We start from the raw sequence: 12,519 nt of genomic DNA on the forward strand, positions 1-12,519 counted from the left end.
CAGATTTCAACTGATAGACTGACGTTGTGTTCTGTGTTCTCAGTCATTGATGGGGCAGCCTTGAGGATAGACGACAAACTCAGAGTGGCCAAAGAAAGGAGAGAAGAGCAAGAAAAACAACATGGTGACAAAGCAAAAAATTTCACACAACAGGTGTTGGCAACTTTAGATCTGCATGTGACCATTGTCTTGCAGAAGGATAATAATTGGTACACAGGTGATAAGAGGAAGAGAAATAACACATAAGTCAAAGAGAACAATAACACTATGTTTACAAAACAGTGAGGTGGTCATTTGCATAATTTATTTATTAATGCTGAGGTGGATGCTAGGAAACAAGAGGTCAGCATCCATTGAAAATCATAGTATACACTGCATTTATTTTGTGTAGCAATGTGACACAAAGTGATAAAAAATGAAAAAGGCCCTTCGTGCCAAGAAGTTTGCCAACCCCTGCACAGAGTTAGACATAATTAATTCTCTTACATTGTAACAAATCGTACAAACACACCTGCTAACACACCCTGTTTGGCCCATTCAGCGTCCCGTGAGACTCAGCTCCTGGAGCGAGAGCGTAAGACCCGGCTGCAGGTGGAGAGACAGATGGAGGAGAGACAGAAGAAGCTGGAAGAACAGCGCAGGAAGGAGGAACAGAGAAGAGCTGCAGTGGAGGAGAAAAGGAAACAGAAATTAGAGGAAGAAAAGGTAAGCTGTTTTGTTTATAGGGTCTTAGACCTTACCCTTGGTAAAACAATACACAAACAGAAGCAAGCTACCATTCAAAAGGTTAACCTCCTGCTGCAATATTAAATTTCCTTTTAAATATTTAAATGCCCTTTCCGAAAGGCTATATAATCCTTTACACACAGAATATAATATTTTATAGCTATGCATAATGTCAAGTCTGAACATAAACCAGTCTAATTATACTGGACTCCCTTAAGCTTAGCTAGTTGTTTAGACAACCCACCAACCAGTCTATTTTGGGAAATGTGTGTTTTTGCATGTCCCTACAGTCAACCGGCCTCACTGGTCTCTTCACTGACTATTAGAGATAGGCTTAGGGATGGGCGGGTATGGCAGTATATATTGTTACCGTGTCTATCGTTAGAGATTTTGCTATATTGTGTATTCTATGCAAATATATCTGCGTAACAGAGTACTGTTTAAACGTTCTACACCTTTTGAGTGATAAGGAAACATGCATGAATGGGAAAATAAAAAGTGGGATGCACTTGGTTGAGTTATTAAGTGCAATAAGCATTGTAAAAGAACTCAATGCGGTGCTCGCGCTGACTGACACACTGCCGAAGTGTGCGCACTGAAAGCCCCTCTCTCGACAGCATGAGATCGCAAAAACATCTCTTTCGTGTTTTATTGTGCTTGAATGGTCAAATACACACACAGTAACGTAAAAATGCCCGTCATGTGGAGTATTCAAGTGAACACAGTTGGTTATATGTTAAATAAATGTGAAAACCGGATGTGTTTCAGTATATTGGATCCTTGCAGTCGGCCTTAAAGGGACAGCAGTCTTATTTACCTGCTGCTGTCTGTCATTATTAATGTTAATCATGTTTGATTAATACAATAAAGACTATGCAGTGTTTTATTTATACACTTTATTCAATTTCTGTAATATTTCTTACTACATGTTAAATAAACCTAGCCAAGTGTAGCTGAATAAATTAAATGTTTATTTCATATTTATTTGTTCTGTGCTCGTAATTTCATTTTTTTCTTCTTAATTTTAATAATAAAAATAAAATAAAAATAGCTATATCAAGGTACATAACGTTATTATGAAATGAAATTTCTCCTACAGTGAAATAAGATTCATATCGCCCTGCTTCTTATTGGGGTTATTCAGTAACACTCTTTTATCCATAACATCATGAACACCCTTTTATGAGAAAATGGATGAAATGAGACAGGTGATTTTGTTTTACAGTCATGCAGCAGGAGTCATGTTTATCAGTACCTGACATGCAAAAGAGCTTAGAATCAGGGACATTGTTTTAGTATTGACACCCACACCTTTTCTGCTGCACAGCTCAGAGGATGTATCATGGCTTTATTTGTCTAACAAAGTGTGTGTGTGTGTAGGTGCACTATGAGGCCGTGATGAGACGTACCCTGGAGCGCAGCCAGCGAGTAGAGCAGAGACAGAAGAGATGGTCCTGGGGTGGACTTTCAGACTCTGACAACAAAAATGGTATGAGTGCTTTTTCTAAATGCCAAAACATCAGAAGCACTTGATAATATATTCAACAGCTTTTCCTTATAAAACTTGAACAGCCTTCTTTCACTGATTGTCCCGTCGTCCGCCCAAGTGTGTTATGACTCTATGAATAATCATCTTCTTTTGACAATCCTGATTGCGGCGATTTGTTGTTAAAGGTGAATCAGAATCAGAATCAGAATCAGAAAGAGCTTTATTGCCAAGTATGCTTACGCATACAGGGAATTTGTTTTAGTGACATAAGCTTCCAGTACACAGAGACAACAACAACAAAAAACAAAAAACAAATTGCAAATAAATAAATTGTATGAACAGTTGTGCTATAGATGACAATGGATTAGAATAGAGTGAGATGCAGAGATGTACTTGGATGGAGGGGTAACAAATAAAATATAAGAATATTGCACATTTTTTCATAAGTGGTGAACATTTTAACTGTTTCATGAGGTAGATTGCCTGGGGGAAGAAACTGTTCTTGTGCCTGACTGTCCTGGTATTTGCGGCTCTGAATCGCCGGCCGGATGGCAAAAGTTCAAAAAGGGGGTAACTTGGGTGTGAGGGATCCAGAGTGATTTTCTGAGCCCTTTTCCTCACTCTGGATGTATACAGTTCTTGAAGGGTGGGCCGGGGAGCACCAATAATTCTTTCAGCAGTCCGAACCGTTCTCTGTAGTCTTCTGATGTCTGATTTTGTAGCTGAACCAAAACCAGACAGTTATTGAAGTGCACAGGACAGACTCAATGACGGCTGAGTAGAACTGTTTCAGCAGCTCCTGTGGCAGGTTAAACTTCCTCAGCTGGCGAAGGAAGTACAACCTTTGTTGGGCCTTTTTAACAATGGAGTCAATGTGATTGTCCCACTTCAGGTCCTGAGAGATGGTGGTTCCCAGGAATCTGAATGACTCCACTGCAGCCGCAGTGCTGTTCATGATGGTGAGTGGGGGGAGTGCAGGGGCGTTTCTCCTGAAGTCCACAATCATCTCCACTGTTTTGAGAGTGTTCAGCTCCAGGTTGTTAAGACTGCACCAGACAGCCAGCTGCTCAACCTCTTGTCTGTAAGCAGACTCGTCACCGTCCTGAAATGAGGCCGATGACTGTAGTGTCGTCTGCAAACTTCAGGAGCTTGACAGAGGGGTCTTTGGAGGTGCAGTCGTTGGTGTAGAGGGAGAAGAGCAGTGGGGGAGAGAACACATCCCTGAGGGGCACCAGTGTTGGTGGAGCAGCTGTTTGACATGAATTTTCCCAGTCTCACTAGCTGTTGCCTATCTGTCAGAAAGCTGGTGATCCACTGACAGATAGAGCTAGGAACAGAGAGCTGGGTCAGTTTGGTCTGGAGGACTGTTGGGATGATGGTGTTGAAAGCCGAACTAAAGTCCACAAACAGGATCCTCACATAAGTCCCTGTTTTATCCAGATGTTGCAGGATGAAGTGCAATCCCATGTTGATTGCATCATCCACGGACCTGTTTGCTCGGTAAGCAAACTGCAGGGGGTCCAGTAAGGGTCCAGTGATGTCCTTCAGATAAGCCAGAACCAGTTTTTCAAATTACTTGATGACGACAGACGTTAGAGCCACAGGTCTGTAGTCGTTAAGTCCTGTTATCTTGGGTTTCTTTGGAACGGGGATGATGGTGGAGCGTTTGAAGCAGGACGGCACTTCACACAACTCCAGAGATCTGTTGAAGATCTGTGAAAAGATGGGGGCCAATTGGTCAGTACAGGTTCTCAGACAGGCTGGTGTAACACCATCTGGGCCTGGTGCTTTTCTTCTTTTGTTCTTCCTGAAGACCTGGCGCACATCGTTTTCACTAATTTGAAGAGCAGGAGGTGTGGAGAGGGGGATTGCAGGAGGTGTTAACGGTTGTGTAGAGAGATGATCAGAATGGATGTGGGGAGTTTCAAATCTACAATAAAACTCATTCAGGTCGTTAGCAAGTCGTTGATTAGCCTCAGTGCAGGGGGATGGTGTCTTGTAGTTGGAGTGTGTTGTTTGTGCACCGCTTTACTATGATGACTCTAGACTCTAGATATATGATTGTTATCACACAGTTTCCTGAAACCCACATATGCCATTGGTCAGCAAAACAGGTAGTCCCTCCCCAGTTAATCCTATGGTTGCTGTTTTTTTTTTTTTATTGAGCCACAGTGTTTTTAACTGGGATAGCAGAAACTATTTCCCAAACACACCAAAAATGACACACTTCACCTTTAACAAGTCATGTTTGTTGGTGGTTGTATTCAACACCACTTAGGGATGGAATTCTAATGTTGTCAGCTGTGTTTTTCCACCTCTCAAATTCTCCTTGGGGAAAGAGTTTCCAATAGCGACCTGTCTGTCCCTGCCCCTCCCACAGGACAGATTGACAGTGGCCCTGCCTCCTCCCCGATTGCTATAGTAATCTCCCCTGCTTCTCCAGCCACCAAGCAACCAAGGAATCAGACGTCACAAGGTGGTTTATAGTTTGCCTGCCCATGGCGTGACTTGACCCAAACTACCCACTCGTCCTCTTCGCTCATATGTGCACTAATCTGACTGGGGCTGTACTGGCTGTACTGTTTCTTATTCACTCACTAAGTTGTTTATAATAATATATTTTCTTCACTTGCCAGGGATTGTAACAAAGAGCATGTTCTCTGAAGCACTTACTGGGGATGTGTCACTCTGAGTTTAATCTGATTTTTTCCCCCACTTTTTTTTTATATTTATTTTATTTTTTATTTTTTTGTTTAATTTTTGTTTTTTGCTTTTTTTTTTTGAGTTTTTTTGCTTTAGTTGGAACTTTTGCACAATATTGATTATTTATCCTTTTATAAATATTAACTACTTAATACAAATTATAATGTGTGTGTGTGTGTGTGTTTAGTATATTTAAAAGTGTATATTTATTTATGTATTCATAATATTCCATTTATTTTCAAAATATTTGAATGTAACAGACATATTAGGCAGTCATGATTTCAGGTCTAGCTATTAAGTATGCTTTAATTTTTTTATTATGTGCAGCTGTTACCTTGTCTTTAAAATGTACATATGCCAGCTTGTATTAGTGTAATTAACAATAGCTTAGCACGTGCAAACCCCTGTAACTAATTCCACTCCCCTGTCTGTCTCTGTGTGGATATTTACCCTCCCCTGTAGACAAGCGCTCTTCCTCTACTACAAACCTGAAACAGACTGACTCAGTCATCAGCAAACGTCTCTCCTCATCCTCAGCCACCCTCCTTAATTCTCCTGATAAACGTAAGTGTCCTACCTGCCCTCTCCTGCCCTTTTCTTATCCAGGATGTACGTCATACAGCATGAGTTCTTTTGATACATGAGCATGAGTACATGCTTTTTAATGCTGGTCATGTGATCAAACAGAAATCAATCACAAGTCATGTCTCAAACAGGTGCCTCTCCCTGTGGTTTGCTTGATGAGCTTCGTTTTACAATGTTATTTAAGTGCAAATTCACCATTGTGTTTATTTGAATGGGTCGAAAGTGTTTTTGCCATCTTGGCAGCTTATGATTTTTGCAGACATGCTGTTTCTCTCCATAGTTTCCTTTTCCTCTAACAGGAGCAGCCAGCTATGATTCAAGACCGTTTCACACTAGACACAGTTTGTGTAGGAGTCTCCTTTTCATTTCCTTCTCTGCAGGCACATTTTAGTGTGGTGCCACAAAAATGTTGAAGGTTTTAGATCACTTTTGTGTTGATGGTTTTATCTTTGAAGTCTGTCTTCATTCCCTAATGAAAGAAACCTATGTTTTCAATTCAGGAGTTGAGCTCTCTTTTGTCTCTCAGGTGCAAAGAAGAGAAGTTCGTCTTTGAACCGGTTGCCTAGCAATGTTCCTCAGGCCTCTAAAGAAGTGCATAAGCAGCCTCAGGTGGAAAAGACAGGTGCCAAACTGCCAGTATTACCCTTCTTTTGAAGGATTTGTTAAAACATTTTAATGCTGTCTTCATTTACACACACTTGTCTTGTCCACCCTGAATGATTTTCTACCTTGAAACACAAAAGGAGATATTTTGAAGAATGCACTAACTGTTTTTTCCCATTCATTTACAATGAGGCCCCGTTTACAAAAATCCAAATTAGTTTTTAAGAGTATATGTTTTGCTACAGTTTGGGTTATCATTTTCATTTTCACTACTCCATCGTTTTTGGAAAACAGAGACTTTTGAAAACGCTGCAGACCCTGTTTTAGTTTGAAAACTCCGGGGTTGCGTTTCAGTGTAAACGGACCAAAACGGAGACTTTTGAAACCGATGGTATGGCTGCCCACACTCGCTCTGCGTATCCTTGATGACCGTGTAAACAATAACATCATGCGCATTGTTGTACCCATAGATGTATAGGTAGATTCCCCATTCAGTCGCTCCAAGCACGTAGACACGTCCGCAATCTAAATAATAGGGAATCTACCTATTCATATCTATGGCTGTACCTGCATGAATGGCCATGTGACATGCGTTTTAGGTTGTGTAGTGTAGATGGAGATCGTTTCTGAAACGCAGGGGAAACGCCAGTGTACACGAGGATCATTTTCATTCTTAAATGCTATTTTAAAATGAAAACGCACTAGTGTAAACGGGGCCTGAATGTCAACTGGAATTTTCAAACAAAAGCTCCATGAAAGTATCAGTAATTTATCTTAATTTCTTCTTTTGTGTTCCAGAGAAGTCATATATGTTTTGAGCAGTGAGTAAAATGATGACAGAATTTTTATTTTTTAATTAACTATCCCTTTAACATTGTTTCTGCACACTTAAAGGGGTCATGAACTGCCTTTTTTATTATTTTGAACTGTTCTCTGAGGTCCACTTATAATGTTATCAAGATTTTTACATTAAAAAAACATAATGTTTACCTTCTGCGGAGGCGGGGTTTAGCCACACTATATATTCATAAAGTGGCCCATTCCACAACCTGTCGTTTTGGCAGACTGGCTTCAATATAAGCTGTTTTTAGACTAACGAGAAAGATTGGAGCTCTGAAACTTGCAGGATGGTTTCATAGTACAATGACCTCTTATATGTCAAAAGATCAAGGGAATTTTGATTTCTCAGTTCATGACCCCTTTAACACAGAGATAGAGAACAATGATGAACAACCACAAGGTCTCATAAAATATTTTTATTAAATAAAGGGTGTGAGCCTTTATTTGCCTACTTTAGCAGTTTACTCCATGTCATTCTCAAAATCTAGTTTCATTGTAAATAAGCATTTAAACATATACAGGGAGCTTACACAGGCATTCGCAAGCATGCAACAAATGCAATTCTCCATACTATAATTAAACTGAAAACTTATATAAATACAACCACAATTATAAAGCAGAGTCTAGCTGCATTGTTCTCATCAAAATATCCATTTCCTCATTCACTGCAAGTGGCACACATAAGCTTAGACACAGAAAAGGCCTTGCTTCCTGAATGATTTTAACATTGCCCTGTCCACTTTGTCTGTAGGCCCAATCCTGAAGAAGCGCAGCTCCTCCCTCTCTCGGGTAGGGGCTAAAACGCAGCCCGTCACCAAACCAGAGAAATCCACAGCAGATGAATCAGGTGCTTAAATCCCAACTGGGACATTTCGCCATGCCTGTTCGCCGTTTACTAATAAATAAGCACAAACTGCGTTCACGTCTATGGTCCGCTCTGCTTTTGTTTAATCCGCAGCCAGCAGAACATGATGTGGGGGGGGGGTTTGTGGTTATAAACGTGCAGCGTCTCTCTCCCTGCATTCTTTGCTTTCCAAGCCTTTTCACTCGTGCATCAGATTGTTGTGCATTCAGAAACCTAACAATCTGCTAAAATCTATGCTATTTTGTTCACATGTCGGTTGGTGTTTGCTGCTGCCTTGAGCTTCCAATTCGTCTTAACCTCTCCTTGTTGCTTCTTCGTTCTCTCAAGGACCTCAACTGACCTACTCACCAGGAATGAGCTCTTTGTGTATGCAAATACAATGTGTTTTTGTTTGTGTGAACATTAATGTTTTTCTTCCCAAATGACATTAACCAAGGAGTTTGGCCCCTGGTGCTATGGCTGTTTTCAGTGTGCGTGTGTGTCTGTTGTCATTCCAGGCTTAAATACACAGAATGCTGAGTAGATTAACAGGAACGCTGTATTTATTTCTAGAAACTTGTTTGCAGGACATCTTTAGACTATTGGTTTATATGCTCACTCTTGAAAATTAAATGACCTCCTGAATTGTTGTAATAGACAGTTTCTCCATCACAGTACACACTTGTTCAAATTGACACCACCATTATCTATGCTGAGAGCCCTTCCTTATTATTGAACTCCCTTAACAACATCATCAAAAGCTTAACAGCCTCACCCCCTCTTCACAACTTGGACTGTATCAATACAGTGTCAATGGGGAAAGAAAATAAAAGGATCATTCAAGAGACATTACGTTTTTACTCCTTCATTTTTCTGTTTCCCCCACTGTGGATTTGTAACTCTGATTACAAACATAGATCTCGTGCCTACAAGAGCTTTTTGCCCCCGTTATCATGTCCTGCTACAGTTTTGCAGTGTACAATCTGTATCAAATTAATTCAGTTCCCCCCATTTTTTGTTTTGTTTTCCCAACTACATTCTGCAAAACTGCAGTAGAGACATAAATTCGATCTATACCTCAAATTAAAAATTCTTGACTCTTGTCTGATGGATGTCAAAAAGCTCTTCCAGTTACCCTTTTAGTCCTGGCATTATGTGTCCCTTTTGTTTTCACCTTCGCTTCCACAGCCCTGGTCCTGTTCCCAATCACCTCCCTCTTATCTCACTAATATTATTTTTGTCTCACCAGCATTGAGAGTCTCAATTGACATCCACTGTTTACATTTAAAGTACTTTTCTATTTGTTTTTTGTGTTGATTCTTGCATTTTAAATCACATTGGTGTCATTCCCCTCTCCTTCCTCTTGTGTTTATTCCTCAACCTATCTCCTTTCTTTTCCCCTTTTTTTTTTTTTTTTGCTGTTTTTCGTGTCTGTTTGGGCACACAGTGTCTATAGCTCGCCGCATGTTGGCTGCCCCCGTGGATAGCAGTGTCCTCAGTCGGCTGCTCACACCCACCCAGGCCTCGCTAGCTAGAAGCAAGAGTGCCGCGGCCCTGTCCGCCGAAGGAGGCGACACCCAAGGTAACACTAGAGAGATAGGGAGGCCGAGCTCGTACCAGAACCTTCCACTTGTGTGTAAATAAAAGGCGCTCTGCAGGGGTGCTTGGTTGGCGTGTTGTATTGGGCATGCTGGAGTCCTTTAAAGTGGCTAGAATCACACAATCTACATGCATTGAAACAAATTTAGCAATGTTTGATTTTCAAGCTTAGCAGTCTTTTCTAGGGATGCACAGAAATTTTGTCTTTGAACTTTTTCACCAGAATGCCATTAATTTTCATAACTCTTTTTAGCCCAGAGCAAAAATACCCTGGAAATTTTAAAAGAAACTGTAACATTAACCCAAGCAGAGTGCACTTGAATTGTTCCAGGTTTAATTGGATTAAAATGTAGACATCGTCTGATGATATTATCAGAAATGAGCAAGCATTTACAGTTCATGAGGCACGTGTATCTTCTCTGTGTGACTCGCATGGAGAAATCCTGTGATGGAATGGACAAAGACGTCTTTACATGTGTACATAGATCAGTTTGTCTTTCTCATTTACCTTTAAGGGAAAGCAACAAAAACCTGTGTAAAATGTAATTTGTGTATACATTACAACATTATGCATATCATCTCCATTCATCAGCATTGCAGCATGTATATCGTCACTAGCAGAAATGTGGCCAAATCATTTTTCACCATCGTGCACAGTCATTTTGAAATTTTAATTTCAGTGCATCACTAGTCTTTAACCTGCTGTCATTCTTTAAAATACACATGCACACATCAACATTTGCAAGGTGTTACATGGCTATTGCTAAGGGATCTTTTGTAAGCTGATTAGCCGAGCAGTTCTGTGTGTGAGAGGGAATGAGTGGAGTGAATCTGTGCCCTGCTATTGTTACTTCAATCCCCAGCTGATCCACACAGAGCAGCTCACGGCCCCTCCAGACCAGCAGCGTCACCCTAAACATATCATCTTCAGTTTCCAAACCTAACAAACTCACTTAGGATTCCCAGCAACCTGTAAAGGTTTAGTGCATACTGGATATGTAACTTGTTTGACAGGGTTTGTTGTTGACATGATGCTATCAGCATAACTGAGTCTGATAGTATCTGAACTGCCATATTGGTATCTAAAAATAGACAGAGATGATTATGAATCATCAGCTTATGGATCAATTACATTTATAGGCATTCCATGATGATAACAGTCATGGTTAATTATAGTGTGCTGAGATTAGCACAGAAATCCCACTGTCATAGCAGACCCAATTCTTATGTCAGCTCTTACTGCTCGCCTCACTTCACCTCCATCAACAGATACCGGGCTTCCCCTGATTGATTACCGTCTCTATAGAGCAAAACAGTGGCAACCAAATTTTCATTGTCTTTGGTTTTAAAAGTATTTTTCCCATTCGTTTCTTTCATAGGGATTTTTTTTTTTTTATATGTTATATTTATTATAGGTTTGTTTTTATTTGGTTGGTGTGGGTTGTTTGTTTGGTTGTTTTTTTATGATTCAAGAGTTGTGTAGTTGTTCATTGGGAATTTAGCAATTAAAGAATTTAAAAAAGCAAAAATGAATTCCTCTAATACTCTGCAGAAACCTACTATTGCTAATCCTTAAAGCTTCTTTATGGAGAAATGAATAGGGATTTTGCTTTGGGAACAGACTGTAGGATGTGCTGATGGATGTGATTTTGTTTGTTTGTTTCTAATTTTGTTTATGCTGAAACCAGCCTGTTGTTGGCATTATGTCTACATGGGCAAATCACTAAAACTGCCTTTTTACTATCTTCAACAAATGGCAGACCGCAGTCATTCATTTCCAGTGGAAAGTAGTATGAAAGATGCGTGGAGTTCCTATTATGCAGAATTTTCAGATCCGATTTAAGCTTCAGATGCATTGAAATATTCGAACTTTTTTGTGTTCGTATGCAAATGTCAGAGATAGTGGAAAGGCAGTTTCAGAGTTGGCATGGAGTACATTTTATGCTGTTTGATGTCCCTGTTGTGGATATAAGGGGAGAATGAGAGAGTGAATGTTCTTTAATGAGTGATATTGTTAATCTGACTAAAATTACATGCTAAGGTGCTTGCTTGGTGCCAATGAAGGTGTGCTTCAGCGTATTGATGACCAGTATGTGTCGTCTATCCAGGATGCTGTCTGTCTCTTTCTGTCTCACACCCACCCATCAAACCCAGTCTACCTGAGGCCATCATTGCTATCAGCAACAGTTCCCTATCAACCCGTTTGACTGATCTAACACACCAATGTTTTGTGCTGTTATCATCCCTTTCCCCTTCTCCCTTCCTCTTTATATCTCCCTCTTTCTGTCCTTTGCTTTGCTCACCCACTCGGCTGCTTGTGACGTCCCTTCCCTGCTGTCCCTGGCTGTGCACCACTGACTGTGTCCTTTACCAGAGTCTCACCTGTGTCCTCGTTCAGCATCTGCCAGCCCCATGCAGCCCCCAGCCCATGGACCCCTACGCAGTCGCAGCAGTGATCGAAAAAAAGGCCCACCTGCTTCTGTGTCTGCAGATGGCATTTCCAGTATGATGCAGGTGAGCAGATGCTGCATATGAACTTCCACGTTGAAATAAATTTTCTTTGGTGTCACATGATCCTTCAGAAATCATTCTAATGTGCTGATTTTGTGCTCAAGAAAAAATTTATTATTATTATTATCAATGATGAAAACATTAAAATATGAAATTTAAATATTTCTGTGGAAACCCTGATACATTTTTCAGGGTTCTTTGATGAATAGAAAGTTAATTTATTTGAAATAGAATTATTTTGTTGCATTGTAAATGTCACTTTTGATCAATTTAATGCGTCCTTGCTAGGGGTTGAACGGAGTGTAGTTGATCCGTACAGACCAGGCACCACGGTTTGACACACGTGATCTGCGGATTAATTGCAAAATTTAACCATAACCGAGTGAAAGTTTATAATTTGTACATTTATTTACTCGATTGATTTTTTTTAATTCATTCGAGAGAAGAAGTCAGTGAAAGACAACTCGATTCAGTACTCGTGCACTGTTTTCTGTTATTGCTGTGGTATCGAAGAATTGCTAAGCTATAGGTAATAAATAGAAAGTTACATTAAAATAATTTTTCTCACTGATCCGAAAAATTACAGGGTTCCCGCAGGTCCTTAAAAAGTCTTATAATG

General features: G+C 40.2%; 1 protein-coding gene across 20 annotated transcripts in view; it reads left to right on the top strand.

Annotated features, from left to right (window-relative positions):
• Positions 1-12,519, top strand: part of LOC109104436 (ensconsin-like) — a 35,104-nt gene that overhangs the window by 14,836 nt on the left and 7,749 nt on the right. For 3 of the 20 annotated variants that reach the window (XM_042770266.1, XM_042770267.1, XM_042770268.1), the window contains exons 3-11: positions 44-124; positions 542-705; positions 2,107-2,215; positions 4,596-4,691; positions 5,381-5,482; positions 6,030-6,125; positions 7,698-7,793; positions 9,238-9,372; positions 11,764-11,903. In XM_042770266.1, the coding sequence (XP_042626200.1) occupies positions 44-124; positions 542-705; positions 2,107-2,215; positions 4,596-4,691; positions 5,381-5,482; positions 6,030-6,125; positions 7,698-7,793; positions 9,238-9,372; positions 11,764-11,903 (1,019 nt within the window). The remainder of the gene's footprint in view (positions 1-43; positions 125-541; positions 706-2,106; positions 2,216-4,595; positions 4,692-5,380; positions 5,483-6,029; positions 6,126-7,697; positions 7,794-9,237; positions 9,373-11,763; positions 11,904-12,519) is intronic. The other 17 variants (XM_042770269.1, XM_042770270.1, XM_042770274.1 and 14 more) reach the window with 13 other exon arrangements.

This window comes from Cyprinus carpio, chromosome A14, assembly GCF_018340385.1.
Source record: "Cyprinus carpio isolate SPL01 chromosome A14, ASM1834038v1, whole genome shotgun sequence".
NCBI lineage: Eukaryota > Metazoa > Chordata > Actinopteri > Cypriniformes > Cyprinidae > Cyprinus > Cyprinus carpio.